The sequence below is a fragment of the Pimephales promelas genome, chromosome 2 (assembly GCF_988280905.1).
Source record: "Pimephales promelas chromosome 2, fPimPro1.hap1.1, whole genome shotgun sequence".
Lineage (NCBI taxonomy): Eukaryota > Metazoa > Chordata > Actinopteri > Cypriniformes > Leuciscidae > Pimephales > Pimephales promelas.
The window spans coordinates 25,365,947-25,384,374 of record NC_142770.1 but is presented as its reverse complement, the minus strand read 5'-3'; the positions used below and the strand labels follow the sequence as shown (position 1 = coordinate 25,384,374).

Sequence of the window (18,428 nt, the reverse complement as noted above, 5' to 3'; positions counted from 1 at the left end):
ATGATAGCTAACAGCATATTCTACAATCTATTCCACGCTGTCTTAAAATTAATTTATTACTTAATCTTAATTAATTTATGCAGTAATTAATCTTAGCTACTGCACAAATAATAATACCACATCTAAATGAAAATAGGCTACACCATTATAACTTCTGTATTCAAAATCTTCAAAGTTTGTAAGCATTAACTGTAACGTTAAACATTTTTAAAAGTAAAAGCTCAACATATTTCTTAATATTAGCGACTGCATGTGGCATTTTACAGCTAAAATGTTGAAGTAATCACTGTAATCATTAAAAATGTAGCAAACTGAATATCACTTCCTAACATCACCCAGTCATTATTGATCAATTCTGTTTGGGAGTAGTAGATAAAAGACTGAGAATTCTCTGTCTTTTGGCACAACGGGCCAATACCGGCACGGTACAGTTTTCTCCTCATCTGGACCAGAACTGGGCCAGCTCCGGATTCCTTCATGGTGATTTGGCTCAAATTTGGGCCAGATCTGGTCCTGCTCTGTTTTGGATCTGGTCCAGCCGGATTAAGGCCAGCTCATTTTGTAGACCGTACACACACACACACTCGCTCTCTCTCTCTAAGAAGTACACATAGGTTTTAACATGAAATACTTAGGCAATAAAAAGTTGAACGTACTGCTTTATAAGTTTACACTAAAATGTACACTTTACACTAAAACACCACCTGTGTTAGCACTAATTCATAGCCACTACTTCACAATAATCATGCATTCACTGACTTCCCACAATTCTCCGAAATATTTTTTTTACCTTTAGCGTGCTACGGTGGGCGTGGCTTTGGAGCGCACGTGCGTGTCAATCAAACAACGGAAGGAGACCGTTGGCAAACTCACCCAGTAGCACCTCAATGCAGAACGTGAGATCCACGGGGAGGAGTCGGATCACGATCCAAGGGGTGGAGACGAAACGCTGTCAGGTAAGTCGAGTGACTTTTGTCGGTTATATAAATTAAATACTTTTATTATCACAATGATGATGAGTTTAGATTTGCAGCAGGTTTGCTATCATGTTGATAAATTTATAGCTAGCTTATCGATTGCATTAACTAGCACTACTGCTGCCATGGTAGAACAGTTAAGCCTACACACAGGTGTAAAACAGGAATAAAGGGAAAAATACATTGACATAAATCTTTACAATGACTGTTTCTCAGTATCCTTTAGTTCACTATTTCAATATTGCAAAACAGCCCATTCTCACCCCCAAGGCGTCACTTAACTGACGCCTTGGGAAGCATTTGGACATGCTTCAATATCTGACGCTTTAGGCGCCATTTAGCGTCAGTTAGATGACGCCCTAGGATCGCGTGTACCCCACCCCCACCCCACACCTAACCTAACCGCGTCCTCTAACTGACGCCGTAGGATCGCATCATGTAAGTGACGCTAAAGGGCGCCTAAAACGTCAAATATTGAAGCATGGTCAAAGGTGACACCTTGGGGTGAGAATGCGTTGCGCAAAACGGATGTGTTTGTCAGTGAAATCATTTTGTGGGTGTGTCATGTCAGTTGTCCACAGTTCTTGTTAGTATTCAGTGTTTGAATGAGTCATGTGTCCCGCCAGAAGTGTTCATTTAACAAATGGTTTAACAAAATAAATGTAATAGATCAAACTTTACCACTATTTGGAAAGCTATTCACTCTGTCTTTTACGGCCATGACAAAAACGTCAGTCTCCTCGGCTGAGAACGCTCCTGGCGCGCTCTTATTTTCATATTTTTATTATCATAATAATAACAAAAATCCGCCATATTCCGTTTCGACATCCTGCTGCAAGATAGGTGATTGAGGAACGACTCCATTGCGTATGTCACGCGACAAATGAACGTAAGACTCGGAAGGTAAAGTAATCATTTATGTTCCCTGTAAATCATTTTTTACTGTGTTATGATTTCTTGATTCAGAATATGATCAAATTTGCATAGGTGGATGTGATCGGGGAATTTGGCTGTTAAAATTATAACATTTAAAGCCACTTGTGACATGCACCTAGTGGGTGCTTTCTTCCGTTACCTTGTGGGTAACTGTAGCCTTCTGCCACACTGTCAGAAAAAAAGGTACGAAAACTGTCACTGGGGCGGTACCTTTTCAAAAAGGTACACTTTTGTACCAAAAGGGTGCATATTGTACCATGAAGGTACCAATATGCATCATTTAGGTACAAAAGTGTACCATGAAGGTACCAATATGCACCCTTTAGATACAAAAGTGTACCATGAAGGTACCAATATGCACCCTTTAGGTACAAAAGTGTATCTTTTGAAAAGGTACCGCCCCAGTGACAGCTTTCGTACCTTTTTTTTTCTGACAGTGCAGGAGCAGATGTCGTCAGGTGGTACACAACCTTCACTGGGTGTTTCGGCCCTCAACCACAACACCATCCGGTTGGTGGGCCGGCAGTGATGGCCAAGTCACTGCCCATCTGCTCCTGGCTTCCAGCTTTCCTCCTCCCTCCTGTTCCATATCCAGCAGGAGGCACGTTCTGCCTCCTCCCCCATCCGACGCACTGCTTGTTTTTTCCTTCTTTCGTTCATGCCCAGAGCTGATAGTAACCGCCAGGTTGATTTAGCAGGGAAACCTCTGCAGCCAACCTCCACTGGGAACAACCAGGCCTGCCATCCCTTGTCCTTGCAGTCCTGAAGAAGGGACTGATACTTCAAGGCCTTCCTCTCATGGGCAACCTCACATCTCTCCTCCCAAGGCACCATCGGCTCAACTAGAATTATTTTCTTGCCCTCTGTTGACCACAAGACAATGTCTGGACGGAGGGCTGTGAGCACCACCCCTGGGAATTGCAGCCTTTTTCCCACGTCCACCCTCATCTCCCAGGACCTGGCGTTTTGAAGGAGATTGGGTTTTGATGGTTTGGTTAAAACAGGCCTTTCTCCCTCCTTGATGAAGGTGATCGCCCTCTTCAAGCCCATACCGGCAGGCCTTTTCCTGCATCTCTCCTGCTCCAGTATGTCAGCAAGGGACAGTAACACTTTGTCATGACGCCACCTATACCGACCCTGAGTGAGAGCTGTTTTGCATCCTGATAGTATATGTGCCAATGTTCCCTTTTGCCCACATAACTTGCAGTTAGGATCTTCCCTCAGCCCCCATACATGTAAGTGTGCTGGCGAATGGAGGGTGTCATAAGCCATGTTTCCATCCACTTGTCAATCGAATTATCTGAAATTCGGTTAAAAAACTCATGCGGATAAAGCTGGTGAAAGTGTGTTTCCATCCAACGGCTTTAAAGCGAATAAAAACCTGTACGTAATGACGTCACATGCTGTTTTGCGATCAAATTGGTATATCGAATTGATTTGAGACATTTTAAGGTGTTTCCATTTATTTTCGCACTAAATCGAACAACATTCAAGCGAACTTTTGCGAACAAAGTTTTGTTAGACAAAACGGATCGCGCCATCTACCAAAAAATTATCAATATTTCAGAAGTTGAAGGCTAATAATGCTTATGTGCCAGCTGATAGCGACATATGAATGGGATAATGTATGCGAGGCGGTTGTTGTATTCGCTATAACAACCGCCTCGCTATATTATCCTGCTTATTACATATAAATCAACCAAATAAATAAATAAATCAACAATTTGACACAAAATATTGACTTAAAAACGAGTTTATTGATTTAAAAACGAGTATTGCTTCTGCTAAAGAAAATAGTCTGTTCCCGTCTCTGAACTGCGTCCATGGCAACGGTGTGTTATAGCAGCGCCGCAGTCTGTTAACTAGAAATAACAGACCAAGCCAAGCCACGTAAAAACAAGCAAAACTAACCTAAGAAAACAACAACGCTATAAACATTGCTATGATGATGACGATGCACGTATGCCCGACGACAGCGGAGGTGACTGTGGTGTGGGAACGACAGCGCTCCATCAGTTCTGGGAGATCGTGGTTCACGGAAACCCTTTGGTTGAAGCATCTTTTTGCTTTGTCCACTTACATCCCGTCTTTGTTGACATCCGCCATGTGTGCGCAAACAGACTGGCCGGAAATGAACTCGTCTTCTGACGTGTTGCAACCATAAAAGGGCATAAAACTTAATCGCAATTCATTATTTATTCGGCAAATAACGTTTCCATCAGCTTTTATCGCATTAGCCGTATATCGATCAAGAGAAAATTCGATGAGACCGAACGTATTTCATCTGAGTCGATTTTCATGAAATTACATCGAATTTTACTGTTTCCATAAGGCTTTTTTCATTCGATATCACTTAATTCGGATAAAAACGTGTCGATGGAAACATGGCTATAGACAGATCGCAGTAGGAAGGAAATTCGGTAGGGCTCCAGCCGCCACAACTCTTGCCAGGAGATCTTGCGCTTGGGAAGGTCCCATTTTGTCCATGCGCCCTGGGATCCTTGTTCCACTGCCCTTGCCATCCGCCTTTCCTCCTCAGCCTGAACCATCTCCAAATAAACGAAATGACTCGAATGTCTCAGAGAGTCAGTAAAATGAACTTTTATTAAAATGAACGATTAATCGATGAATTGGTCGCTAATTTAAGTGACGATCGATCATGGGAATTTGTGAAAATTTACATCCCTAGTGTACATACCTCACTAACATGCACACACAAACATAGTCGAGCACAAATAAACACATATTTACAATGTATAATGTGAAAAAGGTATGTCTCAAAGGGAATAATATAATTTTTAATAAGAGGAACCTCCAAAATTTCTGCTTAAACTCAACTTAGAACTTAGTCCCAATTTAACTCAAATTAATGACCCCATTATATCTATTGGGCCAGTAACTAAAAATCTGAATTATTTAGCCAGAGGCCATCGAAACATGGGTTATGAATCATCATTTCTAAATGTCCAATTTTTTTTTATTGATTTATCAACCCTATTATTATTGAGAAGTAAGATTTGATATGTCAGGCCACCCACTTTGCTTTTTTCTGGGGTGGTCTCAACATGAGGACCTTTATTACATCATTGTTTACTGGTTAGCAGACAGGAGCATATGGAGCAGTAGCAGATAAAGACTGTTTGCTGATCGCTGCAGGTGAAAGTCCAGTGATTTGTGTAAGAGTTGAACTGTGTTCTCATCTGCCCTGTTTTTGACATCGCTCTAGCACAAGGGTGCGAGGAATCTGGAGATGAGGATGCAGTCTTCCCTCCTGGTCTTGTTGGTGTGTGTGTTCTGGCAGCATGGCGGCACCTCCTCAGCGCCAGCCGAATGCCACGACACCGCCGTGGTGAAGGCAGCGGAGGAGACCTTAGAGCAGATCAATGCAGACAGACAGGAAGGGTATATCCTGACACTCAACAGACTTTATGATGTCAGACAAGACATCAAGGTGAGTGCGTTGATACTAGCATCATTTTCATCTATATGGATGCGTTTGAATAGGTTCTTATATGAAATAGGCAAAAGGATCAGTGGCGAACAAGGATCTTGGAGAAAAAAAATGGATATCGCGAAGTTGCCATCAAGCAAAAAAGTGAATGAAGTTGAAATGGTCCACTTCTATAAGTAACTTTGCCACTACATTCAAATATTTTCACATTTATTTGTATAGTGCTTTTCACAATACATATCGCATCAAACATTACATGTCAACTCTCATTTAGAGAATCAGTCGACTGTTTTTGGGTTCGTGGATTAAGTTGACGTAGACGTAAGATATTTATAGTTAGTAGAATGTCTATTGGGAGCGTCAAAATAAAGAGTCACCAAAATGAATATAACATAGAAATATTTAGATACACCTTGATTATCAAGTAATTGATTGTTGATGAATTATTCCCTGAAATAGTGCTTCATTATTGATTTTATTAACCTCATTTTAATGGTCCTCTTATGTTATATTAAAATGTCATGTTATGTAAAAAGAAGGATTGTGGACTACAGTAAGGTTTTTTGATGCCCGAAGTGGAGGGACTTGCAAGCTAGAGCAGCATAATTGACTTTAAAACAAGGTTAAATGTTCAAATTATAGTCAGTGTAAAGCAATTGCAGAAGATTCCAACACAATACTAACCAATGCATCCCCAAAACAGTAGTCTAAATAAAGCGATATCTGTCAGAGCCAGAGTCCAAGTCCATTTCAAGTTGACTCAGTCAGTGAGGGGAAGAATTGTCAGCTGACGGTGAGAAGGGTATTGTGCCATGTTTAGTTTCTTTTCTTTTTTTAAAAAAAGTTATGGAATGAATGGAAGATACACACAATCACACGTTGTGAATATATGAGTGTGCTCTTTTTTTTTATTTTTTTATTTTTTTTATTTTACAAATTCTAATTTATTTTTCAAAATAAGTTTTATCACAAATATTATGACATTTTTGCTGTCTGAATGAACCTTTCTTCGTCCAATTAAATAAGTCAATAAATGTTCTGATATTTTTAAATATACAAACAAAAAAATATTTACCAAAAATATTAATTTTTGGAACTGAAATCTGAAAAGACACACTATATGTATTAATCTAGCCTTGTCCAAAAAAATACTTAAAATAAAAATAAATTATCAGATATTTTAAAATATGAAAATATGTGTACACTTATAGTTTTCACTTTTTTAAAAAAACTTTTGCTGATAATTTACTCACCCCCATGTCATCCAAGATGTCCTCGTCTTTCTTTCTTCAGTCGAAAAGAAATTAAGGTTTTTGATGAAAACATTCCAGGATTTTCTCCATATAATGGACTTCAATGGGAACCAAACGGTTCAAGGTCCAAAAGACAGTTTCAGTGCAAACTGTTCAAAGGGCTTTAAACGACACCAGACGATGAATAAGGGTCTTATCAAGGACCCTCTTTGAGTCATGACTCGAAAAAACATTAGTTCATTTTGATGAACGAGTTCGAACAGGAGAGTCACAAACGCGCATCACAGAACAGAGCAAGACGAGCATTTGAGCTTATAAAACGTAAACTTTGTTATTTATTTTATTAAATGAGCGATCATTTCGCTTGATAAGACCCTTATTCATCGTCTGGAATCGTTTAAAGCCCTTTGAACAGTTTGCACTGAAACTGTCTTTTGGACCTTGAACCGTTTGGTTCCCATTGAAGTCCATTATATGGAGAAAAATCCTGGAATGTTTTAATCAAAAACCTTCATTTCTTTTCGACTGAAGAAAGAAAGACATGGACATTTTGGATGACATGTGGGTGAGTAAATGAACAGCAAGTTTTTTTAAAAGTGAACTACTCCTTTAAGTTTAAAAAGACAAGAAGAAAGATAAACAAACAAACAAACAAACATGACTATAAATGTTGTTTAAAAGCAGAGGCTCTGTTCTTTCATTTGATTTATTGTATGTTCAGATAATAAAAAAAAAACCCAGCTGGCAGTTTTTGAAATGTTATTTCATGCTGGTTTGATTTGTTTGTTTGCTTGTAACAAAGGCAGAGGGTGTGAGGCATTTACACCTGACGATCGATGTTCTGGAAACACAATGTCATGTGATCAGCAGAAAAACATGGAAATCCTGTGCCATTAAGGGGATTGGTAGTCTACCGGTAAGTATTTAACTCTAGAACCATCAGTTACTTAAGTATGTGCTATATTTTACTTGGGTATATATTTGTATATCCTGTTTGACCAAAGAGTTAACTGTTATCTAAACTATATTAGGTGTTCGGAACATGTGATGCATCTGTTTCCCTTCAGAGCACCGTCAAAGTTCAGAATTACAACTGCACCATCCAACAAGGTCTGCTGTGACTGCATTGAACCACGCTTACTTAAATTTTCTGTCCATTACCACAAAAAATAATTACGTCACATCTTAGAAATGAATTGCAGAGAGTTTCAGAACTTGCCGCAACTGCTGCTTATAATTTTGTCAAAGGGTTTATATTAGGGTTGTCAAGCGGTTAATCGCATCCAAAATACAAGTTTGTGTTGTTTACATAATACGTGGGTGCACTGTGTATAATTATTTTATATATAAATACACACGTGCTTTTATATGTTTAAGAAATATTTTCATGTCAATACTGTATATAGATTTATATATAATTTATATTATATATAAATATTTTATATATAATTTTTTTTCTTAAATATACATGCATGTGGGTGTATTTATTTATTTTTATATATATATATATATATATATATATATACAAAATAATTATACGCAGTATATTATGTAAACACAAACTTTTATTTTGGATGCGATTAATCGTTTGACAGCCCTAGTTTGTATTATTGTGCCATTTTGCTTTTTAAAATGACCTAAAAATGACATTTTTTCCTAGACTGCTTTCCCATGAGGCCATGGTAAAGTTGTCGTCATATTAGTAAATTTGAGGGGTTGAGCTGAAATTATTTCCGTGGTAATCGACAACTTGCCTCTCAAAGTTGTAGTGGAACATTTATAATGGTACACATTTTGTTAATCTAAAGAATACTTTATTCTGATTGGTCAATCTCGGCATTATGTTATACAAATATTTTTAGATAATGACCACTAAATTGTGTGTTTCTGTCACAGTCTCCGTCTGCACCTCTGTTTTTTCAAAAGATTTGAAGTAACGTGTTTGAACGTGCATACTATGTAAGAACGAGCCAAATATTGAGTCTGGTAATAAAGCAAAACAACTGAGAACAATTAGAAATAGTCCTCAGATGACATGTCTGTAATTTATATAAAACAAATCTAGCGTTAATTGGATCTCAAACAGTTTCATTAAAAGTAGTTATTACTCCACCATGTGCGAAACCAATGTGGTTGAACGATACTTTGCGACAGTGGGTTTCGGGAAACAGTCGTGACTAGCTCGTTGATTTTTCCAACGATGCATCATACTATGGTAGTGAAGCAGTGAACTACGTCGTTGTACGGGAAACGCACCCCAGAGCGGGCCTCGAACCCAGGTCTCCGGCATGAGAGTCAGGCGCTCTAACAAGGAGGCTAAAGACTGCAGCCTCTAGCGTCTGTCGCTAGAGCGCCTATTGAGATCAGGGGAGTGAGGTTTACTCGCACAGCAACTACTAGCTGGCCTCCGTTACATATTGTAGTGAAACAGCGAACTACGTCGTTGTACGGGAAATGCACCCCAGGTCGTCTTCAGCGATACATGTTAAAATGTTCATCGTCCAGGTCACTGAGGGTCCCTGTTCATCGTCCACCTCGACAATGAACAGGTGGAAAATTGAGTAGGTGGCTAATTGAGTTCATGTATGGAGACAAAGAGGATTCTGGGAAGTGTAGTGCAGACGACGACTGAGAGGGGCAGACGGAGACTGTGACAATTTCACTGATGATGCTACTACTGACTGTACTAAAAATGGCCCTGGAAGACTTTAGCATTTCATTTTAACGTGAATGTTGAAAAAACAACATCTATAATGACTTGTTTCCACCGAGTGGTGCGGTACCGTACAACCCTAATCCGGCCAAGCGGTACAGTACCATACAACCCTAATCCGGCTTGCGTTTCTGCCACCAGCAGTACCATACTCGATAAGCGTGGTGTAGCCTACTGTATGCTGGACAGAAGCGATCGACGTAATTTCCGCGCGAAGAACAAAACGACATAGTAGCAAGTGGCAGTTTGTCACAAGAAGCCAAGGACCGACATTAGGCGTTTCCCAATACAGTGCCGAAGTTACGACGTCACTCTGTAGACCAAAACGCGGAAGTGAGTTAGCATTTTAGCACTACCGGTTCCCTCGCTCTAAAGTCTATGGGACTTTTGAATGGGTTTTTGCTAAATCGCCTGAAATAAGGTCTGTGGCGAAAAAAGCCTCTAAATATTCTCTAAATATTTTCACGTTTTGATCTAGAACACACAGTTATAACCTGCTTGTGGTTTTTTACACTTTATTGTGTCTGCTTGTGTTTTTGTTTAACTTTATATAGGCTTCAAAATGTATACATTTTGGATTAACTTGTAAATATTATCTTGTAAGGGTCACAAATCTTTGTTAAACACAGATCTTGTTTTTGCGATTTTCCAAGTCTATGTCGAAAATGCATAGCTTTTCGATCGAGGAAACCCATGCGCCGCTAGCTTCCGAGTTGTCCTACAAAGTGACGTTATAACTTCGGCACTCTATACCAAGTATGCAAAAACTCAGGAGAATGACTCCCAAGGACGAGTCCGGTAGTTCTGCAAATGGAACAGCGCGTTCTTGAAAGCATCACTCAGCGACTCTGCTACTCCGGTTATCTCTGTATGTATATTTTAGGCATCTATAAAACAAAATATGTTATAAAACACCACTCTGCCTCTCTTCGTTTTCATTTAAAGAAATAATCTGGTCCAGGCAATATGTGCATTTGTACTCTGATCATCTTCATTGTAATTAAATTAAAAATGACAACTCAACCCTGTCTCTGTTTGTTAAATTACAGCTTTATCAATAATAGCCATTATAAAAGTATGAGTGAAAGGTACAAGAAGCTATACAATAAGACAAGTCAAACATACAAAGTCAGCACTCAAGTCTAACTAATGTTTCAACGGTAAGATAGCCTAAATATATAAAGTCATTAAACTTCACTTAGCCCTCAGCCAAAACGATTGGCCAGGGAACAAATGATAGATTCACAAGACCAAAGATCGCCCGTTTGGTCTACACAAGACAAATTATACCTAATGTTTAACCACGACAGAGACGTCAGCGGCAAATGAAAGAACGACTAGCCGAGGAAAGGTTGTTCCAGGCGGGGTACCGATAATCGCCTGGAATGGATCTCGCCACCTGGATTAAATTTTCATAGATCTTTATAAATAAACCACAAATCTGAGCTTAAAACAACTACATTCTCACCTGAAAAACTACAGATTATCTGTATATTAAAAAATGCCGCTTCTTATGCTGTGTTCACAGCGGACGCGAATAGCGCGTCAAATTCGCGCCTGACGTGTTTAGTTTGACGCTTGACCACTTTGTGTTAATTCGCGTAAAAACAAAAGTTTGAAACGAAATTTACACGTGTCAGAATCGAAATCCGTTGGCGGCCATTTTTTTATGTCGACCGAGCATTCATCGAGAGAGTAACCGCTCTATATTCTCTGGAGAGCAGAACAGCGGCGTGGGGATCATCGTCGCCGAGTTTCACCATTTGCTCGCTCCAGGAGCTACGCTGGATGACGGCCGCTGTCAGCGGTACTTCTCCTGTCCCGCGTACAGTTTGATGACCTGTTGTCCCGCAGCGGAGCGAGGATCACCCTCGCCCTCATCCATCTAATCTAATCTAATCGAATTCGCGTCAAATGCGTGAATGCACAAATAGCACTAACTAAATCATTCGCACGTAACGCGTCAGACGCTCAATTCGCCGAACTTGAGTCTTCCGCACCGCGCTCTACGCCTCATTCGCGCCAAAGGAATTTTTATGTGCGTAACGCGTCTTTGGATTAACTTAACATTGAAATCATTTGCGCCTTACGCGCTATTCGCGTACGGTGTGAACGCACCATTATGTTGTCATGCCCCTTGTAGCACGTGCAAATGACGATTCTCTGTCAACCAATCAAAGTTCTGCAGTGAATATAGTTCCACCATTTAGTTACCTTACCACCCCAGTGGAAGAGTACCGGAAAAGTGGTATGATTCAGCATTTTGGTACCATTCAATTTTTGACAGTGGAAACGGAAATAATTGCGTACCATACTGTACTGCACCGTACCGTACCGCTCAGTGGAAACGAGCCATAAGTCTTCAGATTAAACTAGAAAATGAAAACTTTACACATTACACGACACAAAGAGCTGAATGAGAGAGAACTTTGAGGAGAGCATGTTATATGTTTTATCTAATTAGTCCACAGAAGAAATAACTTGGATTACAGATTTTACATAATAATGACTATTTGGCTTTATATAATGCCTTTATCCAGGGATATTATAATATAGAGTATGTTCTTCGTGAAATGTTGACTTGTCCTCGCTGTTTTACAGTGGCAGCTCGAACTATAATAAACACTTGCCCCGACTGTCCAACTGCAGAACGGTTAGATGATCCAGTTATATCTGAGACCACAAAGCTGGCCCTGCAGAAATTTAACAAAGAGCACACTTTCCCACATTTATATGCTCTTCTGAATATAACAGCAGCCAGCATGCAGGTATGTCAACACCAATAAATCAATAGATCGAGTGGCTCTGTCCTGTAGACATGGCAGGAGATGTGTATTGTGTGTTTTGCAGTGGGTTGTGGGTCCGGCTTACTTTGTGGAGTTCACTATTCAAGAGACTGACTGCAAGAAATACATTACCAACACTGATCTCACCCAATGCCTGCTGAAGGATTCAGAGTCAGCTGTAAGCACTCATTTCAGTTCAATAAATTACAAGCCAGTAATTCAAGATTAAACTAATTTTTAAACCAAATATTAAGAACTATATTTATACTTGCTTTATATTGCTTTTGCCATTAAAAGTGTAAGTGTAGTAACTTTTTTCTGTTTGCTAAAGCACAAGGGGTTTTGCACTGGTGCACACACCACTGTTGACGATGGACTGGAGATCAAAGTTCCTGTAGAGGTCAAATGTGAAATCTTTCAACCAGTGGTGGGTAATTTGCATTGTTGGAGAGTGACTGAAAGTAACTAACTCAGCTACATTATTCAGTAGTGTAACCGTTCAGATTTTTTCACCCGTTCTATATCCGACCGCAGTGTAGCATGTCAAATGACCTATATTAAAATCGCCTATATTTCACCGAAAAATCACCCAAAGATGTTTCCCTTGCGGTTCCTCTATCTCTGGGTCGCAAGAGGGTGCGGATGGCAGTGTGCTATGCTATGCCTTGCCACGCTCATACCACTCTTCTATCACCAGCCGGCAGCTTGGTACGGTTCTAGGACGCCGAACCGTGGAGTCGGGTAAGTGTTGCAGTGCGCCCTCAAACCCCACTCTGGGACGCTATGCCTTCTGGGTCAAGTCCCTGTGCTCCACCTCGCTGCCTTACAGCAGGTGTGTGGTCCCTCTGACCCGGCTTGTATGGTCTCTGGAGGCCTGGCTAGTGCTTCCCAGTCCAGGCCCTTGTTCCTGTAGAGAGAACACGGCATGAGCTTTCTAAACTGTCAACGACTGACTCATACTGGCCCAGTCGGTCGCAAGAGCAGTTGTGTGAACACAGGGACGTGCCTCGAGTTGCTTGCAGTACAACTTACGCTGGGCTGATTCAAAACGCTGTTACGAGGCAAGCACGTACTGGTCCAAATGGACAGCACTGCGGCCAAGGTAGTCAACGCTCTAGTCGCATGTGGCAACTCGCCCACCATCTCCTCCTATTGGAGTCAGAAGCATATAAGGCTGCTTCATGCCATTTATATTCCAGGCTTGCTCAATCGTGCAGCCGACAAGCTCTCACGACAGCAGGAGCTCGCGAATGAGTGGAGACTCTATCCCCAGTTGTTCCAGCTGATCTAGAAGTTTTACTCCCTTACCGAGGAGACCCACGACACAGACTCGCTGGCACACAGCTGGCTATGCAAATATACATTTCCCCCAGTGAGCCTCCTTGCACAGACACTGAGCAAAGTCTGTGAGAATAAAGAGCAGGTCTTGTTATTTGCCCCGTATTGGCCCAACAGGACCTGGTTTTCAGAACTCCTCGTGACAGCCGCTCCCTTGCTCATTCCTCTGAGGAAGGACCTGCTTTCTCAGAGATCTAGACGGGATGCAGAGGACTTAGGTGATCAACCCAAGGCTGTGGTAAACGCCATCACTTCGGCCAGAGCCCCCTCTTCTCACCGGGAAGACCCCACGGAGATGCTCGATCAGAGATGTGTTTTCCTTCTTGGAGGAAGGACTGGATCGTAGGCCGTCTCCCTTCACTCTGAAAGTGTATGTTGCCACGATTGCACATCAGGATCCAGTAGATGGTAAATCTCTAGAAAAGCACAACCTGATCAGGTTCCTAAGGGGTGCAAGAAGGCTAAATCCTCCCCATGGGATCTCTCATTGGTGCTTATGGCAGTGAAGAGAGCCCCTTTCAAACTAGTGCAGTCAATTGAGCTAAAAATCCTGTACATTAAAATCCTGACTGCGCTAGCTTCCATCAAGGGGGTAGGGGACCTGCAAACATATTCGGTCAACAAATCGTGCCTGGAATTCGGACCGGCCAACTCTCAAGTTATCCTGAGATAACTCAGGATACATCCTGAGATACGTCCTCTCAAGATATCCTGAGATACGCCCTCTCAAGTTATCCTGAGATAACTCAGGATACGTCCTGGATATGTACCCAAGGTTCCCACCAGGTTTTGCTAGATTTTATAGTCTGCGTGTAGAGCTAGTGTTCCTCCCATGTACTTGCCCCAATTGCCTGGCGAATACCAGGGACACGACTCTGTGTCTCGCTTGCTGCGCTATTCCCCGGATACGTACGCTTATCTTTCTCCTCAGCTGGAGAACCCTGTTGAGTTCCTCCACCACACTCGGCAGTCGGATGTGGCGAAGTGTCCAATGCCAGGCTTAGCCCTCATAAGTACACCTATTGGTTGACCCCTATGCTAGGCGCCCATAATTATGTTGTGATCCCTACGGTGATCCCATATGTGTATTCTTCCTTTGTTGCTCCATTGTCTTTCACTTTGCATAGGCCACTCTGCCATCCCTGCAGGTGTTGACTCCCTCCTCACTATTTATACCCACGCTGCAGGGTGGAGCATGTGATGCAAATTCGCACGCAATGTGCATTGGCTCGTTTAGTTTACACTTGAAGACGATCGGGCTCTCAGGTGAGATACCAATTCGACATAACATCTGCTAAAAGTTGGATTTGCCAAATATTACAAAGTACACTCGCAGATAAGCTAAACGCTAACGAAAGTGATAAAAAAAATAGTCAACTTGTCCAGCGTTGTTAGTTTCTGTTTGCTGATAGCTTGTAGTAGCTTTCTACAGCCATCGGCACTGATCCTCAACAAACTCGTCTCCATACCGGTGTGATGACTCCGACTTCCAACCAGATGGAACCGGATTAATATTCTGAACGTTTTGATCCAATCTGACTTCTGACCTGTAATGCTGCCTGGAACATAATCATACTCTGTTCGCTTGTTAGCCAGAGAAGAACTGAGCGACTGAGCCTGGGTTCTCCCAAGGTTTTTTTTCTCCATTCTGTCCCTGATTAAGTTTTTGTTCCTTGCCACTGTTGCCTTGGCTTTTGGCTTGCTTAGTTGGGGACATTTAATATTCAACAATATTATTGATCTGCCTTACTTTTTAGAAACAAACTTTGTATTATTTTCATGTTATCACTGTAAAAAGAGCTATATAAATAAAGGCGACTTGACTTGATTAGTGTAACTTACTTTACAAAGAGTATTCCAATAAGCCAGAGCAAAACGCATCAGAATCAGTGAAAGATCAGAATCAGTTTGTGATTTTTATTTTTTTCCTATGGTGTTCTCCAGGCTGTTCGTCAAGAAACCTCCAGACCTTTTGGGTCAATACATGTTCTCACTCCTCCACCCATCCAAACTACCCCCAGAGCCCCACCCATGGCCAGCAACTGCCCGGGGGAGAGACGACACCACCTTGGACTAGATGAGCTGAATCTCTAATAATGAAATAATTACTTGAAGACAGGCCATCCCATCTAAATAAGAACTGTATGTTCACACTTATCATGTGCTTTGTTGCATTGTCAGATTTAGATGTTTCTAGTATAAAGGTTTTTGCCTATGCACAGCATTATATCATTAAAGATATTCACAACACAACCACAGTAATATGACATATCATGAGTAAAATCTCTTGGAAAAGTCAAATTTCATCATAAAAGTCTAAACAAGGAAGCAAGAAAGTATATTTCGCTTAAATGAATCCTGTTTGGGACTAGTACTTTATTTTTGCATTGTGACATTTTCCATGACATTTACACATACTTTTTCTTTTTTTTTTTACATATTCTCATTACTCTAATGTGAAAATATATTGTCAGTCAATAATGTAATGTGGAAAAAGATCAAGTATTAAAAGTCACATATTAATACATCATGGTAGTATTTAGTATTTATTATATTACTTTTTAATTTAAACTGAATTTTAATTGTGTAAACAATTATCAACTAATTGAATGTATTAGAGTAATGAGAAAAATAATTTACAAGATATTGTTTATTAAATTGTTACAGTGCAACTCATGCTTCTAAACAATGAGCTAATAAGGACGTTTGTGTGACATCCATCCTACTTAAAAAAGCGTACAACATGAACATACTGCATTACTTCAGACTGGTAGTTGGCAATATAAATAAAATTATAATTTGGCTGATACAATAAATGCAACCAATCAGAATCCAGACTCTTTAATTGACATGTATGAAAAACTCGACAGACGAAACCGTAAGCAATGAACAGAAACCGAGGAATTTGAAAACTTAGTGAGTGTGACACAATTACACATCAGTGAGTTAATTTCTGTTATATTCATAAACTTGATCTGATCTTGGAAGAGTTAATTCAGGTCTACAGTGAATAAAATAAGTATTTGATCCCCTAATGATTTTGTAAGTTTGTAATGGTTTAACATTGGAACTGTAGAAAATGTAATACAGAATGTTATGAAATCAAGGTTACACATTATTTTAATGTGTCCTTATTACAGTGTATTCAGTTATACATTTAAGAATGAGTAATATTAATTACAGCCCATTCTCACTCCCAAGGCGTCACCTAACTGACGCCTTGGGAAGCATATGACCATGCTTTAATATCTGACGCTTTAGGCGCCCTTTAGCGTCAGTTAGAATGACGCCCTAGGATCGCGTGTACCCTACCCCCACCCCATACCTAAACCTAACCGCGTCCTCTAACGGACGCTTTCCTTTAGCGTCAGTTAGATGACGCCGTAGGATCGCGTCATGTAAGTGACGCTAAAGGGCGCCTAAAACGTCAAATATTGAAGCATGGTCAAAGGTGACACCTTGGGGTGAGAATGCGTTGAGGGTTAAGGTAGGAGTAGGGTTTAGTTTAGGGTTAGTTGCATGTAACTAAGCATAATTTACTGTTATTACTATAGTAACTACATGTAATGTGTAACAAGGACACTGTCAAATAAAGTGTGACTGGAAACAAATGTAGTTGTCGTTACATGGAATTAATTCAGCACACTGAAATAGGTATACTAAAAAGGCACAAAGTCAGAGACTCAATCCTTAATACAAATGGGAACCGTTAATACAAACCGTTAATACAAACGGGAAAACCCGTAACACCAAAGATGGTGGTTGTATGCAAATGCCCCGCCCCTCCCGCTGGACAGCCAATCATCTGCTTTTAACGGTCAAGTTGGGAAACATTTAAATACGTTACTGTTTGAAAAGGCGGCAGATTTGATATGCAGTGTATGTGTGCGTTGTGTAAATATCAGACATCCCAATCAGTCTCCCAGAAGTTCCGGGTGTCTCCCGCAGATTGATAGAGGCTCGTTGATGCCCGCAAATTAGTTAAAATCTCTTGGAATCTAGAGCGAGCAAGCAAGAGCGCGCACATACAGGCTATGGACTGGTCCAGTGGCTTACAACTACTAGCCCAAGCCATCTTACAGTCTATGGACCAATCTGTTACCCAACAACTAGCCTAAGCTAGCTCACAGCCTGTGGACCAGTCCGACATCCAGTATCAAGCCTAGGCCAGCTCACAATCTGTGGGCAAGTCTGGCATCTTAAAACCAGCGCAAGTCAGCCCACAGTTTGTTGAACTGTCAGATAGCCTGCTGTTAGCTACTGTCAGAACACAGTTTGTGGACCAGTCTGGCATCCAACAACCAGCCTAAGTCAGATCACACTCTGTGGACCAGTCTGGTATTCAACAATTAACCTAAACAAGCTCTCAATCCGTGGACCGACGTGGCATCCAACAACCAGCTTAAGTCAACACACAATCTGTGGACCAGTCTGGCATTCAACAACCAGCCTAAACCAGCTCACAGTCTGACATCCAACAACTAGCCCAGGTTATCTCATAATCTGTGGACCAATCCGACATCCAACAACCAGTCCAAGCCAGATCACACTCTGTGGACCAGTCATAACTGGTAGACCAGCCTGGTATCTAAAAACCAGTCCAAGTCAGCTCACAGCCTATGGACCAGTCTAACATCTAATAACCATCTTAAGCCAGCTTACAGTCTGTGGACTAGTCTGGCATCCAACAACCAGCACAAGTCAGCTCATAATCTGTAGTCCAGTCTGGCATTTACCAACCAGCATAAATCAGCTCACAATTTGTGGACCAGCCTGCCATCCAACAGCCAGCCAAAGTCAGCTTACAGCTTGCTGACCAGTCTGGCACCTAACAACCAGCCCAAGCCAGCTTGCAAACTGGGGACTAGTCAGGCACTCAATGACTAGCTTAAGCCAGCTCACAGTAGGTGGATCTGTCTGGCACTCAACAATCAGCCAAAGCCAGCTCACAATCTATGGACTAGTTGGACATCC

At 41.1% G+C, this 18,428-nt stretch overlaps 1 protein-coding gene across 1 annotated transcript; it reads left to right on the top strand.

Moving 5' to 3' along the window:
• The first annotated feature begins 5,100 nt into the window (after positions 1-5,100).
• Positions 5,101-15,707, top strand: LOC120468768 (fetuin-B). The gene is made up of 7 exons (XM_039657352.2): positions 5,101-5,364; positions 7,420-7,533; positions 7,649-7,727; positions 11,932-12,098; positions 12,181-12,294; positions 12,448-12,543; positions 15,399-15,707. The coding sequence occupies exons 1-7, from the start codon at positions 5,164-5,166 to the stop codon at positions 15,546-15,548; spliced, it is 921 nt and encodes a 306-aa protein (XP_039513286.2). The 5' UTR covers positions 5,101-5,163; the 3' UTR covers positions 15,549-15,707.
• Positions 15,708-18,428: the final 2,721 nt, after the last annotated feature.